The sequence below is a fragment of the Ovis aries genome, chromosome 9 (assembly GCF_016772045.2).
Source record: "Ovis aries strain OAR_USU_Benz2616 breed Rambouillet chromosome 9, ARS-UI_Ramb_v3.0, whole genome shotgun sequence".
Classification (NCBI taxonomy): domain Eukaryota; kingdom Metazoa; phylum Chordata; class Mammalia; order Artiodactyla; family Bovidae; genus Ovis; species Ovis aries.
In genome coordinates, this window is record NC_056062.1 from 39,385,358 (window position 1) to 39,401,199 (window position 15,842).

Sequence of the window (15,842 nt, forward strand, 5' to 3'; positions counted from 1 at the left end):
CAAAACACTGCAGCGCAGGTGTTGAGAATGTTTGAAAGCTGATTGAGGGAAGCAGATGGCTTTAGTCAGTGGCATCCAGCCAAAAGAGCAGGTGCTGGTCATGTGACCGCTGGTTACCAGGGTAATCTGATTGCTCTTGGCGTGCAGATGAAAGGAAAGGGGCCCAGCGTTCAGCTGTAGTATTGTATAATTTGTGGCAGTTAGAGCGGAAATAAATGCTGGGAATGGAGCCTCATAGTAGGGGAGACTGCTGTCCATGTGTAGCATAAACACTGGGATAGTTGGATGAGGAACTCTTGTATGGATTTTTTTTTAATTTAAAAAATATTATGCTTTCTGTGGATCTTTCGGAGGCCTAAAGTTTTTAGGACACTTCCCCCCCCCCTTTTTTTTAATTAAAAAGAAGTCTGTAAACCTAACTGCTGTTTGCTATAATGTTGAATCGTTGTAAGTTTTCTCCGTATGGGGCTATTTACTAGGCTAGGATATTAACAGCACAAAATAAAAAACAAGCTCTGAGGATTTGAAAATGACTACTTTAGTATTATCAAATATCTTATTTATTCGTTACAAAAATCCCTTTTAGGTGTGCAATTATATTAACACATACTTTTGAAATATTTTACATGACATGTGCTTTACTGAAATTAAAGCGTTTGGGTATCCTGGCCTCTTTTCCTTTTGTAATAGTTGGGACTGAAACAAAAATGCTACTTAAGTAATGCATTCTGGCAGCATATTTTTTTAGGAATTTACAAGCTCAAACTTTTTAAAGGTTTTTGAAATGTATCTTTTGTTTTCAGTAGTAAAAAGTAATAGTGACTGAGGTTGGATTGTTTTAAATGTTGGGTAATAAATGATAATAAACAATGTTAGGAGGAAACCTTGAGGCTGGTTTGGAAATTGCTGTGAAAGGTGGCACTAAGAGTGCATTCTAAAAGAATGGCAAATAAAGGTTCTAAAGGTGATGGTAGACTTAAATTTAAAATCTTTTTTTTTTTTTCCTTACAGTTCATTCTTGTCTCTTGACTTTGGTAACATTCAAATCCTGTTAACCTTTGATGGAAACATGCTATGGATCATGAACTTGAATTATTGGGGTCACTCTGCTATGTTTTTGTATTTTGGAGAGCTAGCTTTTGAAAAACAGGCTATTGTGACACCTTAAAAAAAACGCCTAGCACCAAAATAAAGCTTATATTTACTTAAGAACATAGCATTAAATAAAACTGTGTAGAAGAGGAAATTGTTATATATTTTGTTATATTTTAAAAGATTATAAATTGGATTAAAATGTAGCTGAATGATGTAAAAGAGGACATGCAATACTACTAGTTAAGAAAAGGACTTAGGAGTATTTAAAGCTATCCACAGGAGATATGAAAAAATGATCATTATGTTCTAGCTTTCCTTGAAAGTCTTAAAAACATAGTCTGGTGCCTTAAAAACTTGATAGCAAAACAACTTCTTAATCTGATTTTTCATCAGGGCTTTCTGTATTGGCAGAGACTGTTCATTGTCTTGATAAACAAATGTACTCTGTGTGATTATTAGCAGTTTTTGCATGCCATTTCTTTTTAATTAGGTCAGATATTTGCCGAAGGTCATCGGTATGGGGTTTTGCTGTAAAAATTAATTGAGAGTAAGTACTGTTTAACTCTCGATGGCCAACATGCATTGATTTATCCACAGTTATTGATACTTCGGGGATGTTTGTGTGGGAAACAGAGGCATGGGGTGTGTGGAAAACCTCATGAAAAAGTGAACACTAAGTGATCCACTTTGATTCTAGTAATAAGAAACCTGATTCAGAAGCAAGTGCTTTGAAGAAAAAGGTCAACAAGGGAAAAACAGAAGGTTCTGAAAATTCAGACTTGGACAAAACGCCCCCACCATCCCCTCCTCCCGAAGACGATGAAGACCCAGGTGTTCAGGTAATACCTTTATTCTGATCCTGAGCCGTGGTTGTTGAGCATGGGTAACTTTAGCTGCATATCAAGTGCACTGGACCTACCTGTCTTTGTTATAGGGCTGCTGTAAAGATGGGTTTTTGTTGTCTGGAACATTATATTCATTGTGATGAGAGCTGGGCGGCCAGCCTGAAATTAAACGCCTGACTTCGTGGTTTTGCCATCTTTGACTCTATGATAAATAAAACAGGCTCTTCACATTTATTTCTGTAAAGGTATCTTTTGATGTTTATGTATATGTTAGTGTTAATGTATTCTTAATATATTGGTTCATTAAGAGCTTCATCCACATTTCTAAATTTCTCCTAAGTTTCGTTCCCTGTCAATTATATTGCATAACAAAGTTGAAGATGTAATCTGTACCTCATCTTAAGGTTTCTGACATCTGACGGTCAGAGTCGAGATGTGTTTGTGTAATACTAAAGTTTCTATGAACCAACTGAGTGACTTTCTGGATGGCAGCTCTGCACGATTGTCCAGTGTTAGATTCTCCTGACTTTTGGACAATTTTATAGGAATCAGTTGAAAGACTGGCCCTGAAATAAACATCAGGAATTCAGGTTCTTGCGTGTAAAGCACACTGCCTCCACTGAGAGGACTGTAAGTAAGGGATCCCTCCACGTGACTGTTGAACATTATTTCCTTGTTACGTTCCCTGGAAGCATGCCAGCGTGGTCCTCTGGGGTGCCTGGGAACGTGGCTTCTGTGAATGACATCTCTGCTGTCAAGTAGCAGTTACTGAGCGTCCTGCCAGGATAGAAAGCAGCCCCTGGAAGCAAGTTTGACCTTTTCTAATGGTTTGGTGCATATTCAGTACTCCTTGTACCTACTAATTTGCTTCAAAGTTGGTAACAAAGTACTTGCAATATACAGCTCTGTGCTAAAGAATTTCAGATAGCGTTTGTTTGTGTGTGTGTGTTTAAGTAGAACTCCCTGTTACCCATAGTCACAGAGTGGCCTAACCTAAGAGGGCCTGAAAGGGGGAAAGAGAGAGTGAGTGAATGAATGAATGAATTGTGTCAGTGAAAAGATATGGGAGAGGTGAGTAGATATTTTTAATTGTTTAGGGAGTTTTAAACGAAAGTATTTTTAATGATTTTGAGCTTAATTTTTACGCTCACACGTGGTCCCCCCCCCCCCCCGCCCCACCCTGAATTGTCTTTGCTTAAACTAGGACCTTCATGCAGTTATTTGGACAATATGAAGAAGACTTTCACACAGGGCAAGAAAATTCTGTAGTTCTTTCACAAACACTACTGAATCTTAAAAATCCATTTGTATTAATGCAGACCCAAATGGGCTTTATGAAATACCAGTGTTTTGTGTTGTTTTCCCTCTTCTGCGTTTCAGTTATAGACAATGCTAATCAATGCAAATGGACATCGGTGCATCCTTTCTCATTGGCTGGTGCTGAACTGTCCTGGGCTGCACAGCTGAAGTCAGTAACCACACAAGTCACTCTTTCTCAGTGTCCCTCCTGTGTCTCCGCACAGGAAGTGATGCTGCCTGCTGGTTTGTTGTGTTTCTTCCTGTCGAACACACTTCAGTAAAGGGCATGTAGTTCTTGAGTTTTATGATTGATTTGTTTAACCTCTAGTAAACACCATGTCTTATTTTTTCTTTTACCCAAATGAAAATTGTGTCACAAAGTACTGCCACAGTGAGGTTGTGACAACACATTTAAATCTCCTGTTCAGTATACCTATTTTAGCTGTAAGAAAATTCTTAAAACAATCCAAGTTTAACAAGTTATTTTGGTGTTAATTCAAAAGTTTTGAGCTTTAAGTGCGATTCTTACATTTTACTTTGATCCCCTCCCAATCTTTTTTTTTCTTTTTTAATTGAAGCATAATTGCTTTACAGAATTTTGTTGTTTTCTCTCAAACATCAGCATGAATCAGCCATACTCCCCAAGTCTTTTAAATAATAATCATCTAACAGATCTTAAAGAAGCCTATTATGTAATAAATTATTTTATGTTGGGAAACTGGAAAAGGAACTTTGATACCCAAAATAAATGAACTTAAGATCAGTTATTATTTAGAAGATAAAGAAGCCATATAACATTTAAATAGTTCAGAAAATTCAGTTCTAACTGTATATATATTTTTTTACTCTTATGTAACACAAAGTTAATATGAGGAGAAACTTTCATTATAAAAGTTATATTCATACATACATTTCTATATTAAAAAAAAAAGTCTCTGTCTTATTGCACTGGAACATTTCTTCATTATCAGAGTGGGGTTTAGTTTAAAGTGGGTTTGTCTTAGACTCTGTCCAAGGACGTTTAGTTACTTGCACTGAAAGAATCCTGGGGCGGTGCGGCCCCAGCCACGGAAGCCTGATAAAGCACCACAGACGTGTCATCCGTAGCATGTTCTCCGTTCAGTAATGACATAAAGATGAGAATAAAGATTAATCCATTTCCATTTAGCGAAATTGATACATCAAATGAAATACAGAGATTATGCTAAATCTCACCAAATTAAAATGTTGTTCCTGATAACAGGCTCTTGCATCTTAAAGAAGTTGACAGCCAGAAGTGGGAGGTGATAAAGTGAGGCAGAAGAGGAGTTACTTCAGATGAGCTGTGGGAAGAGAGGAAGGAGGCTGTGTAAGGAAGCCTGGCTTTAGAGCCTCGCTGCTTCCTGACTTTCCTTGCGAAAGTGGAGCTAGTTGCTGATGACCGTAACACTACTAATTGCATTTAGCATTAGCACGTTTTGAATGCACCATTTTGAATGCTTCCAGTGAATTTCCTTCTGTGATCGTCACAGCATACTTATGAGGCAGCTACTACCATTACCCCTATTCTGCAGATCGGGAAACTGAGGTCCCTAAAATAATGCATTCAAGGTCACACAATGAGAGACCAGGCTCATTCTCATGGGGACATGCGATGCCAGGGCTCACAAGGTAACGTGGGGCAGGATGGGACATGGCAGGACCCCCACTGGCCTCTGTGTCACCTCCACATGGAATTGGTTATTCTGGAGAGGAGAGGGAGGTCAGAGGGGAAAGTCAGAATTTGGATGCCTCCTCCTAACTCCCCCCAATACCTAGATGTAGAGCTAAAAGTTCCCAGTCTCCAATGACCCTTCTGATGGTCCTGTTGTACCAGTTATATTGTGAGTGGGCTCCCACCCCCTTTTGAGAGCAGGGGAATCACAGACGTAATACAGTAAAACGCAGTGGGTCCCGTTCTCTGGTACAGGATGCTGGAGCTTGGTGGTCCCGACTTGGGCTCTGTTGGTCTCTGGCCCATACCTCCTGAGGTCCATGTGGTGGGGTGATTTGCTTCTCTCTGCCTTACTGTCCCAACTTTAAAAAACTCGCAAGGCTCTTCAGAAGGTTTTTCTTCATAATTCTTAGAAAGCAGTTTGTATCAGTGTTACTTTTTTCCATATTCTTTTTATTCTGTGTGCTTTGCCAGCTCATTTGTAATAGTCCTGCCTTGCTCAGTGATTTAAAACTTACGAAAGTCATTTTAGAGTTAGCTTAGATTTTATCACATACACGTATTAATGAGAAAGTTATTTATCTCCATTTTTAATTAACAGACAAACCTATTTGTATATCAGAAAGGTCAAATTAATAGCTTTAACAGTTTGTTGTGTCTTTTCAGATTTTTTTCCTATTATTGAAAACATGCACATATACATTAATTTTTTAAAACAAATATTCATTGGGTCATAGGAAAGTAAACAAGATACACAGTATGTTTCCCTGGAGGAGTTAATATATTGATGGCCCACATATGCAGATAGATACACAAGGTTTTTCTAATCTTGGAATTGTAAGGAACCAATTGTTATGTGACTTGCTTTTCTTTTTAGTTAACCATTTGTCTTCTGGATGCATCCTGTAGCTTCCTAGGAGTTTGCTTGCCAGGATGACTGGGCAGGTTTTATGTTTTGACCACTCTGGTCCTGCAAAAGTGTATTAGGTTCTACTTTGTCCACTGGATGAGACAGCATCTTGCCAGTGTTCCTACTAATACTGTTAACAGTCCTTTACATTTTAATTAGTGCAGTCAAAAATTTTTAAAGTAAAGTTCCTTATCATAGTTGCTCATTATAAATTCTGCCATTCAGTCCTTCATCTCTTCAGAAATGTTCAGACTATTTCTTTTAGGACCAAGATTAAAATGCATGCCTTCTATTTAAATGGACCTCTGAAATATTATTGGCACCTTGAATAATAATCTAACTGTAGTTATATAGAACTTTATAATTCACAAAGTACCTTCTAACGCCTTCAGTTTTTTTAGACTTTTTATCATGGACAAAAAATTTTTTTAATATACAAAAATAGGATGGCCTAATGAAGTCTTATATATCCACCACCCAGCTTCAGTATTGCCTTCACTTTTGAGCAACTCACTACCTGAAGGAGGAGGAAGATGTGTTGTTACTGCCGCTGCCCAGTTAAAGGCCACATAGCCGGAAGTGGCAGGACCTTGACCTGACTGACTGACTGACTGACTGACTGAAATCTGTCTGACTTCAGATTTCCCCCTTTCCCATTCTATTTGTTGCCAGTGTGATGTTTTGTATGATTTACAAGGTTATAGTTACTGACTTTTCTTTAAGATCATTGTGGTTTTATAATATAAATATACCCTTGCCATTCTAAGAAGCAGCATGTAAAGAAACAGAAATAAGCATCAGCTTTCTAAGCCCTCCATGGTGGGTTTTTGTTTTAGAAACGACGGTCCAGCAGGCAAGTGAAGAGAAAGCGATACACCGAGGACTTGGAGTTCAAGATCTCTGATGAGGAGGCCGATGACGCAGATGCTGCTGGGAGAGACTCCCCCTCCACCACCTCACAGTCAGAGCCACAGGTGAGCAACCAGGTGTGCGGGGTTCCAGCGTGCATTTCAAAGAGTAGGCTGGAGATTTTATCGCTGGTATCTGAGAAGTTCATTTGACGTGTTGGACTTTGAGCTGGAAACATCCATCTCGTGTTGGTGAACACACTTTGGGAAATCAGTGGTTTAGAAGTAGGTTTTTTAAAAAACCCTGTTCACTGAAATTTATTTTAGTGTGAGCCTGTGATACACAATTTGACACCGTTTTGGAGAATTAATGGTCCCTGTTGAGGATGAGTCAGAGCTGGGCTGCAGGGAGACTGAATTTCCCTCTGAGAGTTCAGTGCTGTATAGCTTCTGGGACTTTAATAAGCCACTCAGGCTTGTCTCCTGCTGCTCAGCATCATAAGAACCCCTTTATGAAATTACTGCCGTGTAGTACCCAGCAGGGCATACTTTATTCTCCATGCAATGTAAATGATGGATAAAAGAGCTTATAAAATATGGGTAGTGATGGAGGATTGATTATTGTGAATATCTTTTTTCCACCCCCTCCCCCCTCTCTTTTAAAGTCCTCTTCCTACCATCACTGTGCTTTAGTTAACAAACTGGTAACCCACTGAAAAATGTATTAAATGCAGTTTTGTAATTCATTTGGTAATTTGCACTCTGTCAGGTTGTTCTGTAACGTTTTGTGTGACCTCTGTAGATCAAAGCTGCCTACAATAACAGAATGATGAGTATATTTACCCCATGGGTCCAGACAGGGAGAAGTCAGGTCTTTGCCATCATGCGGAGATCATTTCTCTTGGCAGCTGGAGTTTCTGAATGCTCCTTGGCTTTGGGGATCCATGCTAGTCCATGCAATTAAACCACATAATCGTCAAGTAATAAACACAGGTCTCCCTTTTTGCCTTTCTGTAGAGGGAGATTTTTGTTCTTTTCAATTGTATTTCCCACTGGCGATCCTGCCCAGTGATTTAAAGGGTATGAATTTAAAGGGTTTGGAGGGAGATGCAAAAGGGAATGGTTTCTCACTTTTGTAGCTTAGAATGGTATGCTCTCTGTTTGCATTCATCCCTTCTGCTTTATTTTTTAGGAATCTGTTGATGCAGATGGTCCAGTGGTAGAAAAAATTATGAGCAGTCGTTCAGTAAAAAAACAGGTAAGCGCCCATGTGGAGTTATCAAAACTTGTGGTGTGGGTATGACTCAAAATTATTTTTTGTTTTACAGTTTCCTTTTAAAAATTTCACTATTGTAAAATAAAACTTCTGCTGATGGTTCTAATCCTGTCTAATTGATATTAGTCCAGTATCAATCTTTGGGATATTCAACCCCAAATGAAATTAAAATGTATCAAACAGTCAGTGCTTTATTACCCCATTTAGAGTAGGCAGGAACTCAAAACATCTCAAAAGAAATGTATAGGACTCATAGGCTGCCTATTTCATAAATATTATTCATAAAAAATCATAGACATGAATCTGTCATCTCTCTCAGGAAGGTCCCTACCCCCACTCCCCAACCCTGGAAGCTCTCTTTATCATTTTAGCAAGTAGGTGTTTTCTCATACTTTTCACAGCATTTTTTCACATGCAGTTGAATTCTAATTTCTTTGTTTGTTTGTTTGTTTGATTGGGGATTTTGTGTGTTTGTTTGTTTCAGTTGTGCCTTGCAGTACGTGGGATCCTAGTTTCCCTAACTAGGGATCGAACCTGCACCACCTAGAGTGAAAGTGCAGAGTCCTAACCACTGGACTGCCAGGAAAGTCCTTTCATATGCAATTGAAATATTCACTAGTATTTCTTTTTTGTTACTGCAGAAGTGAAATACTGAAATATTTTCAGTATGATTTTTGAAGATAATATGCCTTATCCTTCCAAATTATTTGAAATTCATGTTGATTCGTGAAGGCGAGCCCTAAGTATCCTTTATTAGCCTGGTGCCCTTGTCCCTGAGGGGCACACACACTGTGACAGTGAATTCCAGGAACACTACTTCTCTTATTGATGGAGACTCCCTGTCAACCTTTCCCCTTTTTCATCAGTTTGAGAAAATGCTCTAGTTTGAAGAAGTACATAGGCATCCAGGTACATTTACATGTTCTAGCAAACTGTATTTGGTTTGTTTGTCTCTAGAGATGGTCTCCTTTAGGTATAAATGTCTGTCTTCTGGCTTGACTCATCATCAAGTGCAGTTATTTCTTTTTCTTTGCTTTCAAGGTGGGTGGAAGTATAACCTCATTGTTTTGACATGTAAAATAAGCTTTTTTTTCTGGGAAAAAAAAATGTAAAGTGAATACAAAGTGTAACTTCCAGTGAGAGAGATGAGGAGTGGAGGAATTACAAGATTTAAAGTGAACTCCTGGGTTTATCAAATAAGAAATATTTAAGAGCCTCTTGATGAAGGTGAAATCTTTGAAAAGGCTGGCTTAAAACTCAGCATTCCAAAAATCATTCAGCATTCAAAAAATGAAGATCATGGCAATCCAGTCCCATCACTTCATGGTAAACAGATAGGGAAAAAGCGGAAACAGTGACAGATTTTATTTTCTTGGACTCCAAAATCACTGCTGATGATGACTGCAGCCACAAAATTAAAAGATGCTTGCATCTTAGAAGAAAAACTATGACAAACCTAGACAGTATACCCAGACAGAGATACCCATTTGCCAACAAAGGTCTGTATGGTCAAAGCTGTGCTTTTTCCAGGAAGCATGTACAGATGTGAGAGTTGGGCCATAAGGAAGGCTGAGCACCAAGTATTGATGCTTTCAAATTGTGTTGCTGGAGAAGACTCTTGAGAATACCTTGGACAGCAAGGAGATCAAACCAGTCAATCCTAAAGATCAAGCCTGAATGCTCATTGGAAAGACTGTTGCTTAAGCTGAAGCTCCAGTACTTTGACCACCTGATGTGAAGAGCTGATTCTTTGGAAAAGACCCTGATGCTGGGAAAGATTGAAGGCAAGAGGAGAAGGGAGCGACAGAGGATGAGATGGTTGGATGGCATCACCAACTCAATGGACATGAGTTTGAGCAAACTTAGGGAGATAGTGAAAGACAGGGAAGCCTGGTGTGCTACAGTTCAGGGAGTCACAGAGTCGGATACAGCTTAGTGACTTAACAACAACTCTTCAAATACTTTCTAGAGATCCTTGAAATGGTATTATACCAGTGGTAAATTCTTCTTTGCCTTTGCTCCAGGACTGTTTTGCTGTTCTATTGTGTTATTCAAGGCATAGATTTTTATCAGAAGATAGCATTCTGGTTCATATGAAAATAAAAGCAACCTGTCAAGATATTTTCAAGATGGTGCAGAGAGTTCTGCTGGGCGATGCTGAGCCAGAGTATTCAGTCAGACAGGGAAACACAAGCCCAGCTCACTGCAGTGAAATGGAACGGATATTTTATTACCAACCGAGGGTGTCATCGGATCAAAATCCCACACACAGAATGTGTATGTGTGGCTGAGTCTCTTCGCTGTTCACCTGGAACTGTCACAACATTGTTCATCGGCTATATCCCAATACAAAATAAAAAGTAAAAAAAAAAAAAAAAAAAAAGATATTTTCAAAATGAGAGTAGAGAATGAAGATATATGGAATTACCTACCTGGTGACTCTTTGACCTTGAGAATTTCCTCTCTGATGAATATAAGATCTCAACCAAATTTCACTCCTGTTCAAGCAGAAATGAGCACTATTAACCTAATTAGAAAGGCTGTGTTTTAGTCCTTCTAATGACTCTAGAATTGTTAATTTGTGAATTGTAGATATATGGCAGAATGTAAATGCTTGACATACTATAAAGTGTAATCCCCTTCACTGAACTGAAGTGACTTGAGTAAATAGCCTGTGGTTTGCATGGGATATATTAATTTTCATTCAATTGATAGTGCTTTGGTAGGCATAGTCAGCAGGTTTGGGGGTTGCAGATTATAATCAGCTCTATTACTCAGAGCTACTTAGACTATACATGATGGAGGGCATTGCTTTTTCTTTCTGTCTTGCCCACTATAGGGCTAGTTTTTTCCTTCTTTCCTACCTTTGAAAGAGAGCTACCCCCAGTTTAGGAGTAGGTATTACTACCATTTAGAGATGACCAGGCTCATCTTATCACCAGAGATTAAAAATCACTGTAATTGTATGTGAGGGTAGTAGAGTGTTTGTTGAATTGGTGAATTTTAGGATGAAGAAAAGTAATGGGAAATTTTTTCTGGAAAGAGAGATATGCCTTGAGGTGTGATTTAAAATAAGAAATATGGAGCTCATTGACTTGCTTGTAGATTACTGGTATTTCATAAAGGGCAATAAAAAAACCATCAGAAAATTGTAAACATTAGCAGGTACTCACTTTTTAAACTGCTAATCTTCTCGAAATAGTTACTTTAGTTTTCAGCCTTAGTAACAGTGGACGAAAGTGTGGCAAATAGAAACAAAAGGAAATTTGAGATTTTCCTGTGGATTCTAGCTGGCCCCGCCGGTCTGTTTCCTCTTACCTTGAATAATTGAAGACGTGGCTGTGAGAAGGTGCCTTTGTCTCCCCCTGGCAGCACCGTGGAAGCTGGCTGAGGGCTGCAGAGCTGCCCCTGTGCAGTGCTGACACGTAGTGGGGACTCAGGTAATTTATAATCCGCTGACCTCATTCCTGTAGCTTCTAAGGGGCCATCCCTTATGATGGAGCCACACAAACGCACAGAACTCGTCCGGCAGAACTTCTCTGGTTCAGCAGCCCGTGTTACATGGGGATGGCTCAGGCATCTATGTTGTTCTGGACCCACGTTAGGTTTTCCCTGGTGACTCAGTGGTAAAGAACTCACCTGCTAAAGCAGGAGAAACCAGTTCAATCCCTGGGTGGAGAAGACCCCTGGAAAAGGAAATGGCAACCCACTCTAGTATTCTTGCTGGGAAATCCCATGGACAGGGGAGCCTGGCAGGCTGTAGTCCAGGGTCACAAAAGTGTTAGACATGACTCAGCTACTAAACAACAACAACAAACCCAAATTCACAAGCATGAGACCCAGTAGAAGGAACATAGATGGTACTTGTATTTGAATATTGAGATAGGTTTAAGAATGGACTTTTGGATTGTGTAAAGGTTAATTCTCTTTGCACAGTGAGTCATAGTATAGCCCTTTCTGCCTTGAGCCATCTGTCCTTGGGGGAAAACAATTCAAATCCTTTTTGTATCGGAAGGTCAAAAATAGTTTTGAAAGTGAATTCTGTATTCATGATGTCCTATTTTCTTCCTAAGTAAACCATGATTTGATACCTCTGATAGTACACAGTAGGTTGGGCCAGAAGTAAGAATGGATTCATACCTTTTCTTTATTGTTACTTTCATCAAGGCACTTTCTCATTCTTTTCTGCATTATTTAATAAGATTTCCACCTTTTCACCCTAAAGTTTAGCTTTGTTTTCTCAATGCAACTGCTTAATTTAGTAATAGGGTGCTTGGGAAAGGTCTTTCAGGCTTGGATTATCATTTGCTGAATGACTGTTTCAGAATCCAGGTGGCCGAGGAATTGATTTATGCCTGGTTAAGGTTCTGTTTCATGGCAACAGTGGGACAAGTATAACTTAATATGTTTGGAACTTTCAATTGCATGTGAATAATAAGGATTTTGACTGACTACTCTAAGCGTCTAATAAAAGGATAAACGCATTTCTCAAAACTAGTCTACTGAGTATGTAAAATTACTTCAGAGCACTCTCAAATTTACCGGTAGCTGTCCTAGAGATAATGGGTTGGCCAGAAAGTTGGTGGGGGTTTTCCATCCATAAGATTATGGAAAAACCCCAAAGACCCTTTTGGACTAACCCAGTAGATTTGAGTATTTTGTGTGTATGTGTGTGTGCGTGCTCAGTAGTGGTGCCTTGACTCAGTTGTTAATTGGATATGCCCATTGAAGAAAGAGCTTTGAACATTGAGGAGTGAAGATAGGGGACTGGGGCTGTTTTCAACTGTCGTAAGAGTCTGGTCAAACTGACTGCCATGTAGTGAATAATAAAAAGGATGCCCCTGAGGGCTGATGAATTCGTACACTTTCGTTCATTGTTTTGCTGTAAGTAAAACAGAAGAGGCCAGTGTGATCATATTTATATGATATGAAGGGCAAAACAGTTCTCTAGCTCTCCACCTACAGTTCTGGAGCAGGGAGACAATCCACCTGTAGTTCTGGGAACTGGAAGAGGGTCCACCTACCGTTCTGGAGCAGGAAGAGGATCCACCTACAGTTCTGGGAGCAGGAAGATGATCCAACATGAGTGGTCACTGAACAGAGCACAGAGATCTAGTTCAGAACATCCCAAGGAACTAGGACCTGAAACGGTTCTGCACCTGCTCCAGCTGCTGCTCAGTGAGGTCTGGAACCCGATCACCTGCTCCCAGAGAGCTCGAGACCCTCTTGTTGAGATCTCCATAGCACGCCCCCTTGAAGCATAGCTGATCCCAACAAGAAAATAGGTCTATGTGACAGTCAGGGACACAGCATCGATACCTTCAAGAGTCTGAGCCTTCTGGAGCAGAACTAAGGCAGAATGAAAATGACCTCTTTGTTCAGAGATCATCCTGTGTGCTTTGAGACCCTCTTAGCAGTTCCAGTCGGTGAGACCACTTAGAGTAAGATGGGAATGACAGTACAGGAGCAAGGCTCTGAAAGAATGAAGTCAGGAAATGACAGACCATGGGAGGGACAAAGCTTGTCTTTTTACTACCTCCAAGGTATGTAATTTTGGAAACCTTTTTCAGGATTGAAAGAAATAGAGTTAACATCAAAAAGTTAAAACAGCAGACCAGACATCTGAATTCCATTCGAGGTTTAAATTTCATGATATGTTATGAGAAGCACCATGAGATCTAGGCTCTTCCTGGCTTTTCATTCTCCTTGGCTGGCCCCTGTCTTATCTTTGGCTTTCTACTGAAATCCCCAGTTGTATGCCAAGATAGTGTGTCTCGAAATGATTGCTGAAATGTGGGCGTGGAACTGGGTAATACTAGGGCTAGAAAAATGTAAGGTGAGTCCGGGACGGTTGGACTCAAAGCAGCCAGAATTTATTGATACAGTAATTGCTGGTGTATACTGAAGGCATCTAGCAAACATTTCATCTTGGACAACTAAAATGTCTGGGACATGTCACAACATTGTAAATCAGCTATAGTCCAATAAAAATTGATATAAAAATAATAAAAGTAAATAAAATCTGGGACACAGATGGTTTTCTGTGCAGATTGATTAAAAAGTTGCTCTAGGGGCATCCTTGGTGCCTCAGTGATAAAGAATTCTGCCTGCCAGCGCAGGAAACAGGTTTGATCCCTGATCCTGGAAGATCCCACATGCCTCAGAGCCACTAAGCCCATGCACCACAACCATTGAACCTGTGCTCTAAAGCCCGGGAGCTGCAACTGCTGAGCCCACGCACCCTGGAGCCTGTGTTTTGCAGTAAGAGAAGCCAGAGCAGCGAGAAGCCTGCACAGCATACTTGGAGAGCAGCCCCTGCTCACTGTAGCTAGAGAAGAGCTCATGCAGCAATGCAGACTGAATACAGCCAGCAGTAAATAAATAGTTATTATTATTTTTGTTTAGAAAAAAGAAACTGCCGTTGCTATAGGGACTTCCCTGGTGGTCCAGTGGTTAAGACTTCCCGTGTGAGGGATGCGAGTTTCATGCTGGTCGGGGAGCTGAGAACCCACTGGCCTTGAGGCCAAAAAACCCAAAACCTAAAACAGAAGCAACATTGTAACAAATTCAATAGAAATTTTAAAAATAAGTCCACATTTTAAAAAAAAATCTTTGAAATAAATAAAATTGGTGATACTTAAAAAAAAGAAAATGTTTTAGGATGATGATAGGGCAGGACCAGATTTTTTTTTAAATTTTTAAAACTTTTTGTTTTGGGGTATAGCTGATTAACAGTGTAGTGATAGTTTCAGGTGAACAGCAAAGGGACACAGCCATATCAGCATGTATCCATTCTCCCCCAAACTCCCCTCCCATCCAGGCTGCCACGTAACATTGAGTAGAGTTCCCTGCGCTATAGAGTAGGTCCTTGTTGGTTATCCATTTTAAATACAGCACTGTGTACATACCCACCCCAAACTCCCTAACTCTCCCTTCCCCCAGTTCTTCCCCTGGCAGCCATAAGTTTATTTTCTAAGTCTGTGAGTCTCTTTCTGTTTGTAAATAATTTCATGCATATCATTTCTTTTTAGGTTCCACATATAAGGGATGTCACCCAGTATTTCTCCTTCTCTGTCTGACTTGCTTCACCTAGTCTGACAGTCTGTAGGGAGGGTAGGACCACGTGTTAATGGCTTTTGGCCATACTCCTCAGTGTCCTTATTGGGGATCTCTTGGCAGATGGAAAAGCTGCTTGATATTTAAGTTTAACTGATAACTTGGAAGAGTTTTGAAGAATAGTGTTAGTCTGTGGTCTTTGACAGTAGTTTGCAGGCTAAGGGTTGAGGGCGATCCCAGTGTCTTTGAATGGACCTGGTGCCAGTCTGTCACCCAGTAAATGTCTCTGTTCCTTTGTTCGTCCTCTGTCATGCTCTGACTTGCTTTAGTTTTCTCTGCGGCATCTCTGAGGCCGTCTAGCAGCCAAATGCGACCCTCCAGGCAGGTGCTCTCGTAACAGTGTAAAAGCAATCTTCGAACATCTGTAAGTGGTGTTTATGTTTTACATCCCTGATTTATCTGATCAAATGTTCCAGAAGAAAATTACATATTACGACTTGTTTAACAGCCTAAAACCAAAAGGAAAAAAAAAATATTGAAAGAGATGCTTAAAATATCATCCACGTGGTATCTTCTGCAGACATGACGGTAGGCAGGATCAAGGGAGAGATTCTAGATAATCTGCCCACTGCACTCCCGGTCTGGCTGACGGGTCACCACGTTAACCTCACCTCAACATCGTATTTGGAGTGTTAATTTTATTTGGCTGCTACGTGTGTGAGACATCTTGTCTGAGAGATTTTAATTGTACCATCGAGTCAAACTAAAACCCTCAATAGTGATGCACTGAAATTACACCCTAGGAACAAGGTTTAGTTTT

At 40.0% G+C, this 15,842-nt stretch overlaps 1 protein-coding gene across 4 annotated transcripts in view; it reads left to right on the forward strand.

Annotated features, from left to right (window-relative positions):
* CHD7 (chromodomain helicase DNA binding protein 7) overlaps window positions 1-15,842 on the forward strand; it is a 193,022-nt gene that overhangs the window by 116,775 nt on the left and 60,405 nt on the right. For all 4 annotated transcript variants that reach the window (XM_060393435.1, XM_027972980.2, XM_027972981.2 and 1 more), the window contains 3 exons: window positions 1,793-1,934; window positions 6,679-6,816; window positions 7,883-7,948. In XM_060393435.1, the coding sequence (XP_060249418.1) occupies window positions 1,793-1,934; window positions 6,679-6,816; window positions 7,883-7,948 (346 nt within the window). The remainder of the gene's footprint in view (window positions 1-1,792; window positions 1,935-6,678; window positions 6,817-7,882; window positions 7,949-15,842) is intronic.